The sequence below is a fragment of the Dermacentor andersoni genome, chromosome 1 (genome assembly GCF_023375885.2).
Source record: "Dermacentor andersoni chromosome 1, qqDerAnde1_hic_scaffold, whole genome shotgun sequence".
In the NCBI taxonomy this organism is placed as follows: Eukaryota; Metazoa; Arthropoda; class Arachnida; order Ixodida; family Ixodidae; genus Dermacentor; species Dermacentor andersoni.
In genome coordinates this window covers 348,351,397-348,368,439 of record NC_092814.1, presented here as the reverse complement: position 1 = coordinate 348,368,439, position 17,043 = coordinate 348,351,397, and the positions used below count along the sequence as shown (strand labels likewise).

The following is a 17,043-nucleotide window of genomic DNA, read 5'->3' as shown; positions in this document are numbered from 1 at the left end:
GTATTTTAAAGCCAGTAGAAAAAAGGCGTATCTGAGCATTTTGCTGGCGGAATACCAATAATTCGAGTCTTAGACATGACTTTATCACATTACCACGTTCTTGACGGTACTAGGCAGTGATGAATCTGGCAGGGCAATATTGTATTGATTCTAAAAACAGACGCTCATTTTGTATTATCAGGGAGTGTGGCATGGTCTCCTCAATTTTTCGTTGCGGATGAATTTGCGTTTCCTTCAAATCTATTTCAAACTCTTATACGCATGGCCCAGCTTACCTGAAATGCAGAAATCTCATTATATGGAGACGCGGCGAAACTTGTTTGCAGTGGAGGAGCCGGACGAGGTAATGTGGGGCCCCTGGGGTCCGTGCAGTACGTCGTGCGGACCAGGGCTCAAGGAAAGACTCTGCGTCTCTGCCGCTTCCGGTCAGCCCTGGCACAGACCCGCCAACTCGGCATCAGCCTGCGAAGGGCGGATGCGTGACGTTGTTGCCTGCTTCGAGAGTTCCTGTCCCGGTAAAAAATGCGCCCACTGCGGGCACGCGCGTCATATTTAAGAGTTAACAGCTTTCGTGACAAGGCAGCATCATTTCTTCGGATGAGGTAGTACTATTGGGGTACAAGCATACTCTTGGCACAGTGTACATGTTTCTGTGCTCTTGAGGCTCTTCAGAAATATTTGGTGGCTATTCGCCCTGTTTTCCATAAAGTTTCCTGGAATAATTATTGGAGGGAACCCTGGCGCTGTGATCGTTCAGCCACTTTGTGAATAATGGATAGTACATCTTCGTGCTTGTGCCTTCGGAATTTCTTGTGGCTTTGGTTATTACGCTTTATCTGCCTTCATTGCCCTAATTTTTCTTCTAAGTGCTTCTCAAAGTGCTTTCATTCAATCTTTTCTAAGCGTAGAAGACTCTGTGAACACACATGAGCGCTGCTAACTACAGCAGTTCAGCCTGTCGAGGTGGCCAAATCGAAACGCGCCAAGTGTCTCACTGCGCTGGCTTGCCCGCAGGAAATTCATAAGCCCGTTCTACGCTGCTTGTCAACGCATGTGTCCGTGGTGCAATGGTTTCATTATTGGTTCTGTGCTCGAATCCCACCCTTGAGCAATTTTAATCATGCTTCTTTAATTATTCATTACACAGTACTTTGTTGAAAATGAGTTTACGAAGCCATTTGAAGCCAGAAGAATGGAAGTGTAGGCAAATCCATGTATAACCATCATTGCCATGCTGGCTGAATCACTCCGCTTGCAGCTCCCGTAGACACTATCGCCAGAGTTCCTTCTAGTAATTATTGTATGAAACTCCATTATTTTTTCAGAAACTGGCGATTTGGGATGCTCTAAGAGAAATAATGGCTACAGTATTTAGGGACAGGGTGTACATCTGCAATTGTTATTAAGTAGTCGCTGATCTCACACGTATATACTGAGCGAAGAAGTCATGGAAGCTGCTGCAAATATTGCTCGATAAATGCCTCGATGCACGCTGCTGGCTAAAACGCATATTGTGATAACAAAGACAGATACTGTATATGCATTGAAACTTTTGTCTCGCACCGGAGTGGTATGATGAGCGCTGTAGTTTAAGTGCCATGGCTTACTTTTGAGCATGGGTGCTACTCAGGATGTGATGAGTTTGGCGAAACTCGGTATCTTCACGAGCTCTGGTGACGCCGCAAGATAAAAGAACTAATGGTAGCAAGACAAATCTTGTCCCTTGGCACACCTCCAGTTTCATTGGTTTCTCTAGATTCCCTCGGTGTGGCCATCATTCCTTGGCCGTTGCCTTATAGGTGGTCAACAGACTGGGGCTCACGTGATTGTACCGTCGGTGCATGGCCGGGGCCTCCTTAAGCTGTTTGTCGTTCCACCAAGTGAATTACAAGCACAAGTTACAAAATAAATAAATTTAGCACAACATATTAGTCACTTTAATATGGTTTATAAGCATCTTAAAGTTTACAAGATGTACATTGTATGTGTACTAGACAAGATTTTAATCTAATACGTTTCGTGGTACATCACTAGGAAACGCTCCCCCAGCTCGCAACGTGCTTGCGCTCGCATTTATTTCCGAGCACAGATTGGTGTTCACCTGGTTCGTGCACTGGGCTTTTAACAGATCACTTGTTGCTTGCGCTAAAGTAAGGCTGAGACACGCGATGAGCAGCGGCTAGCGCAGATGTGGTTTGCGGCCCTTTCCGTGTAAGCACACAGGAATGCCTAAAAACACTCATACAAGCAAGGACTAAGAAAACTATGCTTTATTTCCCTTTACTTTGTGATGCACCTTCAGGCTGGGTAGCTTCGAGCGATGGCTTCTAACAAGCGTAAGAAGGGGTCATTGCAGCGCACGTGGCCGTTAATTCACTGCCACCACATCCATGTCAGGTGGGACTCCAGCAGCGGTGCAATTACCCTATACCCGCTGCTGACGAGAAGGCGCTTCACTTTATGGCACTAGCTTTCTATTTCTCTGCGTATGAGCTCTTGCGATGGGGTCCACAAAGTTCAGCTTGTGGTTGACTGTCTCCCAATGCAGACTGAGGCTCGCCCCGTTAGTATCCACTAAATTTGGGATACAGTTGTGTGTGGCCCATTCGACACTGTTAATAATGTTCCCCGATTGAGCATTAACTGCCATAATGGGGCCTAGCGTTGTCGGGTCTTGTCGGTGAACCTTTGAAAAGTTACCTATGGTCCACAATCTGATATGGTCCATGTTCCCGAGTTCAACTCGGGAGGGTTCCGCAGTGTACGAGTTTGGCACAAGTTCGCCTATCAATCAAAACCATAGGTGACGCCCCGCTCGTGGCATGTAACCCTTGTGCGCACAACCACCACGGTTGGACCACGCCCAAGTTACTTTTCGGCAACATCGGTGCGGTGCTCAGCTAAAAGGCATCAACAATCTTGACCGCCGAAATGAAACACGCACAACGCACTTTCATCGGTGCATATTGTGCTGAGCACCACTATCAATGAAGCTCCTGTGGTAAAAAGTCATGTTGCGGCACTGCGTTGCCATTCCCTTAATGGATAGGGAATGGTCAGATCATTGTCATGACTAACTTTATTGAGAATAGCACTGCAACACCCCTGACAACTGTTCATTGTATGAACTCCATCGTGCGTGTGACTCTGTAGAATGTATCCGCCTGCAAGGTTTCGCGTCACTGTCGCTACTCGCGGCAAGAAGTGCAAAATTTAATAATTCGCTCAATATCCGTCTGTCATTAGAAATTTAAAGCATTCAAAATGAAAAAAACAGACACTTTAAGAAAGAACATGTTTCTTTATTTGTTGTATTTTACCGTATTTGACTGAGGGAAAGGCGTAGGTCAAAGAATGCACTGCATGTGCCCTGTTCGCATTCGACGGATGATAGAAAGATAATGCCCGAAAGAGGAGGCACGCCCTTGACGCACCCGAAAAAGGCATGGTAAGCGGCTCACGGCAAGTGTGCAGATAGACAGCCGGACAATCATGGTATTGCTAAATTGCAACAATGTTGTCAAACACAACTTTTTCTCCGCTTCCCCCCACCCCCGCTGGTTTTGCGCGTTCCATGCTATCTCCTTTCACTGATTGCCATCGAGCAAACCGGGTGAAACCCGTTGGAATGAAAAGCTCGGCGCATCCTGCATAGCACCCCATATCTGGTAATTTGACGTGCGCTTAAGCCCCACTACAGATGGTCCTCCGCACAATGTAGGCCCTCCGGACTAGCATAGCGACTCGTTCAAAAGGACTCTTTTTTTCATGGCCTGCTCCTGTGCAGCAGTAAGTTGACCTTTGCAACCTTGATGCTGTTTGGCCTGGTGAGGCCTTTGCACTTTCTGTGCCCTCGTGTGTTAAGCATTAATTCATACCTGGGTGCAGCTGTCCCGGTCCACCCGTGCGATCGCTTGCATTACTTATATATTACGGCAAGCCAACAGAGATTCACTTGATGTCATGCTTAACCTGTTTAGATCTACAGGGTGTTTCTGCTAACTTTAGAGTTTAAAAATGTGCCGATCGACTCTAAGACGGCGCGACCAAACGCATCTTGCTCACTTTTGTGTGTAGTGTGTCAAGCTATTTTTTGTATTTTGCCTAATTCTATAATTAGTCAATACTGATTATTCAACTTCTGAAACAACGAAGCTAGGAAAAATTTAATTAGAAAGTTGCAGAGCGGTTTGCAAAATGTCCGAATAAACAGTTTCTGTCTTTCTCTCTATAAGGTATCAGTGTTTTTCAGCTTACTGCGGAAGCCCGCAAAATACAAAAGAACACCACGTGATATGCCCGCTTGCGTGTCGTGATTGCACTGCTCCCAAGCATTCCGCGCCCAAACGAACATAGAATTTAGCCTGGCGTGCTGCCGCCGCGTCTGCTTATCGCTATCATGAACCGCCGCGAGGGAAGCACATCGCTGGCGTAAATCGTGGAGCTAACGCCTTCGTCACTGGCCTGTCGCCTTTTAAGCGGCAGCACGCCCTGCTAGATGCTATGTTCGTTTGTACGCGGACATTTTGGGAGCGCTGCAATCACGGCGCGCAAGCGGGTATGACATGTGGTATTTTTGTTGTATTTCGCAGGCATCCGCAAAGCTGAAAAACACTTATACTTAATAGATAGAAAGTTAGAAACTGTCTATGCAGATGTTTTGCAAGGCGCTCTACAACTTTCTAATTGGAATTTTTTTGCCTAACTTCGTACTTCAGAAGTTGGTTAATTCATCTTGACTAATTATATAATTAAGCAAAATACAAAAAAATCGTGTGACACACTACATTCAAAAGTGAGCAACATGCACTTGGTGGCATTATCTTAGAGTGCATCGGCATATTTTTAAACAAGTTAGCTGAAACACCCTGTATAGCGAAATCGACCCTTTCTTATACTGCTATTTCTTCTTCCACCTAGTTTTCTTAATTTTAGTGGCGCTGTCATGCACTTTCTTTTGGCATTTATTCAATAAGTTTGCGCAAAGTAATCAGCTAATTCCTCGCGAATTGTACCCAAATGCGCGCCCATTTTTGTCATTTTCTTGACCACTCACTCTATCAAAGCCCTCACTGGAGATGAAGTGACGTCTCCTCCCCTTGCGTCCAGTGCATGGCGGCTGGGGTGCCTGGTCCGAGTGGTCCTCCTGCTCGGCGTCCTGCGGCGGGGGCATCCGGACCCGAAGGCGCAGCTGTGACTCGCCCGCACCTGCATGGGGAGGTCGCCAGTGTCAGGGGGAGCCTGAACAAGAAGACTTCTGCCACCCGGAGGCCTGTCCCGGTCAGCGCCCCGGTGTTTAAATGATGCACGATTCCGATTTCTTGCGTTTAAGTCATTGTAATAATAACTATGGCACTTTTAATGTCAAATTATTTGCTCGCCCATGAGAAACGTGTCGTGGTGAAGGTTTCCAGATTATTATGGTCCATGTGGGATTACTTAAACATCGACCAAAATCACAGCGAGAGAGCGTCCAGCAATCGAAATCGTTACCTCGCACTTAGCAGAAGAACGACATACCGTGTTTACTCGAATCTAGGCCGACCACGATTCTAAGCCAGCCCCCTAAAGTCCGAAGCCAACAAAAAAAAATACGTTGAATGTAGGCTGAACAAAAAAAGCGAGGACAGCGTTCATAAAATGCAAACAGCATTTATTGAATCTGAACGTGCAGAGCTCATTCAACGTCGTCGTCGGTGCTAGACTCGTCGCTCTGTTTCTTGTCACTGTCACCTTCAAACAGTGCACTATCTTCGGTACCGTCAAGCGCATTAGATATGCTGCACTTTTTAAAGGCGCGCACGATCAAAGTACCTGGGATGTCGTCCCACGCTGCAGCTAACCAACCCTCCAGCTGCGATAGCGATGCACGTTTAATGCGGCCCGTTGCCGTTAGCATGTTGTCTTCGTACAATCGCGATAACACCACGCCGCACACCGATACGGCCGACACGACACAGGTCAAAATGGCGACCTCGCTTGTGTGCGGTTGACTACTGGCACGGCTAGTAGTGGCTGCGATACTGACTTTTCTTGATGGCGCTAGCTATGCACCATATTTAGCAGTTTCAATGAAAAACTGGCGCGGTGTTTTCATATCCTCGAATCTAAGCCGACCCTAGAGTTTGGAATATGATTATTTGAAAAAAAGCTGCCGGCCTAGATTCGAATAAATACGGTAGTCACCATAGCCATAGACGCCATTGTTTCTGAAAACTTGATATGAAAAGAAAACAACCTCCCGCGAATACTAATTCGTGTATTTTTCTTGGAGGGATCACTCAAACTGTTACCCTTCAAGGCGATGCGGCCCATATTCGAACCGGTGCTTTTCAGTCACGTCATGTCGTTAATAGACTGCACATCAAAAATTATCACAGCGTGCTGCTGCTAAGTGCACGACATGGGCTGGGTGTCTTTCGTGCACTGCCACAGTCAAAGAAGAGTTAATATTCATGACAGATTGGCACATTTGATGCATTAAACTGAACACTCGGCAAGATGGATGTTCCGACGGTGCAGCAGCAGCATGGTGAGTGTGCCATGCCAGGGTACCAAAAACTTGAGCTCTGTGGTCCTCCCGGGCACTTACATCTCATATCCTTGCATGCTGTGGCAGCTCGCCTCCTGCCCTGGACATGTCATAGTTCACGTATCAGAGTAATTATGTACCGTGTATTCGCATGGGTTTTTCAAGGGAATTTGACATCTTAGGAGTATTTCATCGCCGCTGATATGCTTCTTAGGCTACCTCATAGTTAATAGCGAGAAGTACTTGGAAAGCATTTGAGCGTAGGAAGAATGGCACAAGGTGAAGGCACTGACGCCATTTTACAGGGTTTTTCTGTGTTTGGAGGGTTCATAGGGATTTACAAGGCATGGGCTCCTGCCCCTGCACAGCTAACCTATAGAGAAAACCCAGTGTGTTTATTTACCTTGTTCGTTGGTTACAACTTGAGGGACCAAACTGCAGACTTCTGGTTTCGCCCTCTCAGCACAGTGACCGAATGTATCACATTTTCCTGATGCGCCTGTGCAGTGCACGGTGGCTGGTCCGAGTGGTCGCCATGGGGCGAGTGTTCGGCCTCGTGCGGTAGGCGGCGCCACCGTCGCCGGTTCCGCACCTGCGACAACCCGCGCCCTGCTGCTGGGGGGCGCGGCTGCCTAGGTAGCGATCACGAGACGCGCCGTTGCCCGCACAAACCGTGTCCTCAAGGTGAGCCCATGGCACAAGTACCCATAGTCATGCCGTCCAATCAGTCGAGGATTAATTCTGCCACATAGCCCATTTATTTCCACTTAAGAAGCGGGAGGTGCATTAGATGAGAAACATTCTCTAAGCTCCCGTGTCCTACGCTCCTGGAAAAATTAATCGCAAGGCATAGATTCAAGTACACTCTTGCGTACAATAACTGGCGGCGCATGACTTTCCGATGGTCACGGTGAGAGCTGGAAGTACACTCGATCACGGTGCTCCAGAGCTGCCGACAATATCAACAACATGTGGCAAGTTCTTTAGACTTTACATGTACCGGCCTACACGAGTGGCGTTCACAGTATGGAGAACCAACGCTGGCAAGGAGGCCACGAAAGTGGTTTGGGATTTTGGATGATAACTGATGCGCGCCGGTGTCAACGTTTGCTTTAGCTCTATGCGTCCAGCCAAGCTCTGGCCATACCCACGTGCATTGGAGAAGCGCATGTGCTCATAAGTTCTAGCACGCTGTTTCCCAGCCAGGCCAGAATCTGGAAACATGTACCTCAATATGAGCAGTGAAATTGATGGCGCGATATCGCAGCATGCGCTACTGAAGAATGTTTCCACCGCTCGCTAGGCTGCGTGTTATGGCACTGCTGTTGACACTGCAAAGCTTCAGAGCTGGTTGCCAACTGACCATTTAGTACTGAGTAATACTGTCGCCGTTAAGTTTATTTTTCTAATATGCGGTTATCGTGCCTACAGCATTAAATTTCTATTGTCATCGGAAGCGATGCCAGACGTATGAATGGCGATAAGATATCGCGGGAACTAGTCAGTTTTTTTTTTTTTTAAATTGCAAGTATAATTTTTCTTTCTTATGAAAACTAATTGTTCAGTTGTTGACGATCATCTGCTCAGCACCCTTACATAATTGCATTCATGTCTTCTGGTTGGAGCTGCGTTTTCAGCGCGAATGAAGTGTAACATCTCACAGTCATGTTGTCGTTGTGGTTGTGTTTGTTTAATCATATTTTTTTCTGAAATACGAGAGTTTATTGAGCTCAAGCATTGAGAAGGAATTCGTGTGTATCAGGCATTTACCGTGTTTCCCCTAGACCACTGCCTCTCGACCAGTCGGTATCCTTAATGTTACCCATTTGGGTGGAAACTTAAAAATAATTATCTCAGCTGAAAAACAATTTCATCGTTCGTAAGATACCGTAAAACAGTGACTAATAGGCGTTCAAGTCTGGATTGGCCGATGTTTATCTTTAGGACAGTTTACATAATTTTCGTCTTTTTCATAGTTTGTATAGTTAGTAAACGAAGTATTTTCCCAGTAATTCCTTTTTATCAATGCACATCGCCCTCGCCAACACAGAACAGTTGAAGCATTAACGTAAATCATCCATACGCTCTTTTGTGTTATTTCTTTCCGTTTCAAAACTATGGTTGTTCCCACTTTAAGGTGAGTTTTCTTATAGATCATCTAATAAGTCTATATATCTGTAATGCGCGGCTCTTCGTTGGCCAGTTAAATCACCATAGAACCTTAGTCCCTGTAGAGATACAACGGCTATAACTCCTTTTTTTGCACACATATTATTTATTCACAACGTATTTGGAGTGCGGATTCCAAGGACTACTTGGAGAATATATAAAGTTTCTTTTTCACGCTAACAAATTTTTTTTTAAATCTCCTGTGGTTCATATAGCATCAGTCTATGCATTGAGCTAGATCACTTGAAGAGGCAGCCAACAGTTACAGTGCAAGTCAGAATGGATAATTGTTTTATTAGCAAAATTTTCCAAATGAACTTTTTAACTCATTACTTTAGCACACATATTGCAATACACGAAATGAAGCCAGTACTTTCACAAGGTACATGCGACTGAACAAATTTTAAAACTAGCACCAGTTGTGAGGTAAGTGCTGTCAAACTTGCACTAAAAATGCACGGTTGTTCCACTTACTTTTTTTAACAAAGCTGCAGCCTTGGAGGTCATTTTTATTGACGTTGTTAGTATTGGGGGCCAAAGTCTCAAAGCTTTTTTCTTTGCAAGTGTTCTTACCATTGACTGGCCACCTTCGTTAATAATATCTACATTATCTGGATTGGTTGGCATTGGTTGGCAGCTTTTTTTGTCTGTGTGATTGTGGTCAGAGGATTTTAGGCTTTTTGAGATGATAATCGAACAAACCAGAGAACTCAGGTTCACTTCACTCGCTCCTGATATGTAAATCCCATAATTCCCTATTCTTTGCCATGTGAAATCATTTACGTGCGTGCATGTGTGCGTGCAGTGTGCATGTGGGAAAAGCGCCACTCTTGAGAAATTACCTTTTTGTTTTACATTACAAACACCATGTTCACGTATCAAACGCTTCGCGCAGCACCTGCCCGTACCTCCACAAACCATCCTCGGAACAGCCCTCTGATCGCCGGAAGAATCCAAGAACTGCGCTCGGCGCCTATATCTGCCTTCATCAAGGACTGGACTTGTCCTGAAGGTTACCTAACAATGGACGGCGCGTGCGTGGGTGAGTGGCTCAATGTTCTGAATTACACAAAAGCTTACACCAGCACTTATCTTTCTTCCTTATGGGTGAACTTAAGTGCTTGGAAAAGATGAACTTCCATTCCAGTAGAGTCCACATATAAAAAGTGAACATTGCGAACGTCAATGAGAGACCTGTCAGTGGCTCCCAGGTTGTAGAGTCCCCACTGAGCAGATGCGTGAATAAGACCGAAATGCTTTGCGAGAAGGTTGAGCACAAAAACTACATACCCTCACCGGCCTTCTGTTTGAAATAGTGCTTGTCCTCTAGGCCCACCTCATACGTGGCTTCATCAGTTTGTGAACAGTGGGAAAGTTTTGGCAACAAGATGGAAAAAGTGTTGGCATGCCGACAATTTCTTTCCCTATCACACCCCTACCTCTGCATTCCTGGCGCTTGCGACATTAAACATCAAACATCAATGAACCCCTGCCCTCTTGTGTGGCTGGGTCAGTATATTGCCGACTTGACTTTTCTGGCTTATATGGCACAAAATTTGACCAACAATTGGTGCCAGTGAGAGTGCCACTGTTCTGCGCAATAAAGCAATCAATCACGAATAAAACGTATACGTATAATGTCAGTCCATAGGTATCTCTAAAGCACACAAGCAGGTCATTCAATGAAGCAGCGCATGATATGGAACGGCTTCTTCGATTTTGTTAAATTTCTCATATTTGGGCTGCCCCATTTTTCGGCAACTTGGCATGGGCCCATTTTGTGCCAGTGCTCCAGAATGGTTGTGTGCCACTATGAGACAAGGAGTATAGAGTCCTTAAATGCATTTAGATATGTGTCGTAATTTTCTGAGCATGCACTTGTTATCAGCAATCTTTGCTTGACAAGCACCAAGCATTGCCTCAGTCCTCCTCACATCGCTGCCACGACGTCTTAGTGTGTATTCGCCTAAAATCGTGCTTGCATTTCGTAACAGTTTGTCAACGCTGTAGTGCGTAAACATTGCACAGTTTCATTAGGTTAAAGTTGTGAGCTATGTGGTAGGCTAATGTAAGGATCGCACGAGGTTACGCCCATGCATAGGATGAATGTAAACACACCTGTACGCATTGGATTCGATTGCATAGCGTTTAATTAACGGCTCCACGAAAGCTTCGCACATTGGTTTGAAAACGTGTGCTGAATGTGCATAATCTTTTGCGGTGTTTCAGATGAAGACGAATGCGCAAACTACAATCAGTGCCAGCACGAATGTAAGAACAGGCCAGGCAGTTACGAGTGTGTGTGCCCGGTCGGCTACGAATTGGAAGATGACAGCTACACGTGCCACGGTAAGCAATTGCAAGGGACACGGGTGCCACCTAAAGATCTGCAGGTTTTTAGAGATGACCAGTGGCCCGTGTTAAGTGCACAGCCTCGTGAATTATTTTGTTGCACAACATCTTATACGATTCCAAATACTTCCTCCATTTTCTTAGGAAGCGTTACATGCTTCTTTTAGGTGATGAACAAGTGTGGGAAAGTTACAATAGGCAATCCTGTCCGTACAGTAATCACAGATTCGACATCTCGATCATAATAAGATTATTATAGAGAAGTAGACGGGACTGTCTACGCACACAGGTAGCGACAAGTGCAGTTTTGAGTACAGAAGCCATGTTAACATCAAAAGACTTCTCTATATTCACGTGTGTTTTTCTTATTTATTTCTTACTCATTTGATAATTTTCATATCATATGTCATCTTACATTTTGATCCTTTCACCATTTTCATTGTTTTGCCCCTTTTACTATTTAATTTCATTTATTTACTTGCAAGGCCGTACCGGCATTACAGAGAGGAGCGGCAATAGTAAAAAAAGAAAAAAAATGGCTAATGAGGCAGCACATGATCACAGATAGCCGATATGGACACATCATGATCTGTGATGGCGACGATGGAGGCGGCAAGGCGATTCCAGTCTTGACTTGTTTTCGGAATGAAGGTTTCGAGGTATTCATTGCTTTTACACTGAGGCACCCCAGCCTTCTTTCAATGATCAATGCGGGATGACAAACGGTTTGGAAGCGAAAAAAGTGTCACTTTAGGTCATTATTAGTGTAGTATGTATTGCGAAACAGCCATAAGCGGAAAATTCGACATCTACTAGAAAGGAGAGGTAGATCAAGCTGTTGCTCCATGCTAGAAACGCTGACTAAGCAATAATAGTTAGAGAAGGTAAATCTAGTTTAGTGGTTTTAACTGATTCTAAGGAATGTGTTAGTGAGGTAGTGTACGGGTCCCATATGGGTGAAGCGTACTCGAGTTTAAAACGCACAAGTGTTTTATACAGTAATGGTTTCAACGGAACAAGAGTGAGGCGGAAATTCCGGCGAAGAAAACCAAGGGTACTTTTAGCTTTGTTAATAACATGGTGGATATGTATCTGCCAAAACAGGTTTTTAGTAATATAGACGCCTAGACACTTGTAGCTGTCTACAAAGTGAAGAGGGCAACCGTTAAGATCGTAGCCTTGAGAAGTGGACGGGTCAATTTTTCGAGACACCCTCATTGCTTGCATTAGTTAATGTTTCGTTTCATAAGCCATGTGTCACGTCAAAAGGAAATATCATGAAGGTCAGATTGAAGAATGGGGAAGTCAAACTCATTAGAAATTATGCAGTACAGAACACAGTCTGCAAAGAGCCTTATATTAGAAGCAACAGAATCAGGCAGGTCGTTAATGTAAATTAGAAAAAGAAGAGGCCCAAGGACTGACCCATGAGGAACACCGGATGTTACATAGCATGATTTAGAGTCATGATTATTAACAGAAACATATTGTGTTCTATTCTGCAAGCAACATTCAATCCATTTAAGCGAGCTCCAACCAAGATGAAGTGCGCTCAGTTTCAGTAATAGTAGTCGATGTGAGACGGTGTCAAAAGCTTTCGCGAAGTCAAGGAAGATGCAGTCAATCACTGAAGCTCGATCTAAAGCGGAAGACAAATCATTATTAAGGGTTGTATTTGAGTCTCACAAGAACAATGTTTACGAAAACTATGCTGCTGTGACGTAAAAAATTTAATAGACTCGAGAAAACCAACAAGGTTGCAGTAGATTATGGGCTCTAGTAACTTGCATAGAATAGAACTTAAGAGGACGCTTTAACTCGGGGGCCCCTCTCTAAATACATGTAAGAGGAGAATCCGTTTTTCTTGACAACCACTGCACCAAATTTGACGAAGTTTGTTGCATTTAAAAGAAAAATTTAAAATATAGTGACTGCTGGTTTAGAATTTTTGAATTAGGTCGTCAACTTTTTATTAAAAATTGTCAAAAATCTAAAGTTTCCAGAAAACGATACTATCAAGTTTACAACTCCGTCACTCAGCAGTGAAAGATGCTATCACAATTTCGTGAATTGCATCTAATAGTACATCTAAAGCGGACAAGGTTGATTTGTTACAGATGAATTTCAAAAAATGTAGTATTATGAAAATACAGCTTTTGCGGAACCTGTGTACACAATGTAACAAATTAATGTAAAATGACATATAGAATGTGTCCGCTTGCAATGATCTAATGGGTGGCGTTTACAGAACCGTGATATCTGTTCTTGATGCAGAGCTATTAATTTGTAAACTTCGTTCTTCTATCTATTTCAAGCTTTCAAATTTTTGAAAATCTTTTAAACAAAATTCAAGTCCTAAATCAAAATTCAACTTCCAGCAGCCACTAGAATTTAACTTTCTTACTGAAATGCAGCAAATTTTATCAAAATCAGTGTAGGGGTTATCTCAGAAAAGCGTTTTTGCGTTTTACATGTATTTGAATAGGCCGCGTCGGAGTTGGGCCCGAGCCAAAGCTCCCTCTTAAGGAGATCGGCCGATTGTTTGAAGGGTTATGGATATCGCCAGAAGAATTTCAGAAGAATAAGAATGGGCTGGGTTGCGTTTGGCCGGCATTCTCAGATCACGAACAGCAGGTTGCCATTATCCCTCGAAAGAAAAATGTATAACAGCTGTGTCTTACCGGTACTCGCCTACGGGGCAGAAACCTGGCGGCTTACGAAAAGGGTTCTACTTAAATTGAGGACGACGCAACGAGCTATGGAAAGAAGAATGATGGGTGTAACGTTAAGGGGGGATAAAAGAGAGCAGATTGGGTGAGGGAACAAACGCGAGTTAATGACATCTTAGTTGAAATCAAGAAAAAGAAATGGGCATGGGCAGGGCATGCAATGAGGAGGGAAGATAACCGATGGTCATTAAGGGTTACGGACTGGATTCCAAGGGAAGAGAAACGTAGCAGGGGGCGGCAGAAAGTTAGGTTGGAGGATGAGATTAAGAAGTTTGCAGGGACAACATGGCCACAATTAGCACATGACCGGGGTTGTTGGAGAAGTATGGGAGAGGCCTTTGGGAGAGGGCGTAGCTAGGCTTATGATGATTATGATGATGAATATCACCAGGCTTGTGGACTGGATTCACCTTCGCCGTCTTCCAGTCGTCTAGAAGTGTTGAATTCTGCAAAGACTGAGTAAAAATATATGGCAAGAAAGCAGATGAGTATGCTACAGTACTCTTCAGGAATTTGTAATTTATGTTATCAACACCCGCGGATGAGAAGATTTAGCTTTTTTGAATCATATTGCATATGCCATCAACGTCGATCGAAATCGGCTCCATCTCAAGGTACATAAAGGCACGTGCTGACAGTGAAGTATCTGTTAGAGCGTCAGAAAAAGATAGTGAAAATGTGGCGTTAACAGCTGTTGAGCAAAGCTCACGGGCGACAGGAAATCCAGCGTCCGTTTTCTGAACAATTTCTTTAGGTTTGCGTACATTGATAACGTTCCAAAACTTCTTAGGATTGGTTGTGAGCATATGTGGTACTGTTTCAGAAAAAAAAGTAGTACTTGGCTGAGCAGATGGCCATGGTATATTAAGATGCAATACGTAGCTACATAGGCAGCTTTTGCTTTGGTTTCCCCCAGACAGCTTGAAGCATTGAAAAATGAGTTTTTTCTTGTTACGAAGCCGTTTTAAACAAACGTTAAACCAAGAAGCCCGATTGCATGAAGATAATAGGCGAGTCGGAAGATATTTTCAATTAGTGTTTCAGCCTTATTTTTGAAAAGGAGCCAGTTTTCTGCAATAGACCTTTCCCAGAACTGTGGAAAGAAGGAATTGGCAGCACTTTGTAACTCAGTATTGATTGAGGAAAACCTGCTCTACTGTAGTCGTGAATTTTCTTACAGTATTTTAGACGCTGGCACGAACGTAAGAGAATAGCAGAATGAATCACGGAATGGTCGCTTAAACCAGGTATAATTGATAATGAAAAATTGAATCAGGAGATGTGGTGAAGACGAGGTCAAGGATGTTGGAATAAATGGCAGTGACACAGGTAGACACAGGTAACTAGCTGGGTAAGGCCAAGGGTCGAACATATATCAAGAAAGGTTGAACATTGGGATGAGGACAGAGTCACTGATTGGAAGCAAACAGCCCAGTCAACATCGGGGAAATTGAAATCACCGAGCAACAATATTGGTGCCGCTGGATGTTCAACAAGGATTTGGTTAAGACAGTCAAATAGTTCATTGTAAAATGTGGGTGTACTATCGGGTGGTCGATAGCAAGCGGCAAATGTCACATCTTTTTTATTTATGTGACTACAACAGCACATGAATTCACTCTGTGAAGGCACGTGTATATCAAAAGAGGTGATATCCGATGTAATAACGATCATGGTCCCACCGCCACATCGTCCTATTCGATCATTTATATAAATATTGTAAGCATTACTGCACGCCAAAAGTTCCGAATTTTCAATTTTATCTGAAAGCCAGGACATCAACCAAAAGAACGATATCTGCATTACACGTGTCGATCACTACAGACAAGGCATCGCTCTTATTCATGATGGAGCGGATGTTAGTAAACAGTACAGAGTAATTGTTGCCATGCTTATTCTGTACGGCCGCGAAATGCTAACTTTAAACAGGGGAGGGGTATTCGCAGGGAAATTTATTGCGGTGCGGCCTACATTACTGCTGGCAGTAGCAATACTGTTCTGCTGAAGTTCATAAACAGTATCGGTTAGAGATCAATAGATGTAGCACGCTTTGTTGATGAACAGTTTGTTGTACCTGAGATGATACAATTGACCGGAGGACTTCCCAAGTTAATTAACGTATTCCTAGTTATTCTAATTGCCCGACAGAAGCTTTCTTGAATGGATAACCCGGATCCTTTTAGTTTCTTCTTTGTGTTAGTATGTTTTCCTTTACTTTAAATGATGCCAATTTCACCACCACTGGCCGACATTTCACCACCACTGGCCGACGTGCAGCGCCTAAGCGATGCACGTGTCCAGTTCCCTCTATACAAGTAATTGCAGCTAGAAAGATTGCACTAGAATTGAAAAAAAAATAAATTTTTCACTTTCCGTCCTAGTTCAAGTGGCAGTATCGGCGATGCCGTAGATACCATATTCGGGGTCTGTAGCGGCAATTGAAACTCTTGGAGGGGGGGGGGGCGAACTTAGCACCAAGAGGACATGTTCAAGGCTTCGAATAGAATAAAAGCCATAAACTTTGTTAAGTTCCAAAATCGTTGTTTTCTTGCCTACTAAGCTTACCTGATTTTCTCTAGACATTTGGCCGCAAAGTTGGTGCAGGGCATAGAGTTTCATACAATAACTAGGGAAAACTGTGGCACTAGTGACTACGGGAGCTGTAAGCAGAGCCGTTCTGCCAGCATGGTAATGAGGGGTAGTACATGGGTTTGCCTAAATTTCGTCCTTCTGGATTTAAAGGGCTTCGTCACTTTGCCATCATGTTATCATTTTTAAGAAGGTACTGTTTATAAATAATTAAATAGGCACTAATAAAATTCTCCGACAGCAGAATTAGAAGACAACACCCCTAGCACAAACGGCAGATTTGAAATCATTGCGCCACGGATGCATCGACAACTGGAACCACTGCAATAAGCCGCCATTATGCGTGCTTGCAGCGACAGCGTAATAAACAAAGCCACAAGAACACTGAAGCCCCAAGCCTGAAGATCGGACACATCCATAGACAATACCCATCATTCACATGGTGGCTGAATCATTGCAGGGCCAGAGCTCCCTCTGTAATTATTGTAGGAAACTCTATGGTGCAAAGCAAGAGTAAGACTGATACACCTTATTTAACAGGGGTGCTACTCTGGGGTCTCTATTCTCGAGACGCATGACAGCTGCACTGTCGCCATTATTCGCTAGGTTCACTCCTTGAATGGCTCTCGAGAGGTCGAGTGTTTTAAAATTTGTCCGGGAAAGCGGAAGTTT

The 17,043-nt window shown here is 44.1% G+C and overlaps 1 protein-coding gene across 1 annotated transcript in view; it reads left to right on the top strand.

The window, feature by feature from the left end:
- Window positions 1–17,043, top strand: part of LOC140214368 (hemicentin-1-like) — a 65,847-nt gene that overhangs the window by 36,164 nt on the left and 12,640 nt on the right. Inside the window, exons 5-9 of the mRNA XM_072285747.1 lie at window positions 327–515; window positions 5,110–5,280; window positions 7,040–7,216; window positions 9,597–9,743; window positions 10,931–11,050. Of these exons, the coding sequence (XP_072141848.1) occupies window positions 327–515; window positions 5,110–5,280; window positions 7,040–7,216; window positions 9,597–9,743; window positions 10,931–11,050 (804 nt within the window). The remainder of the gene's footprint in view (window positions 1–326; window positions 516–5,109; window positions 5,281–7,039; window positions 7,217–9,596; window positions 9,744–10,930; window positions 11,051–17,043) is intronic.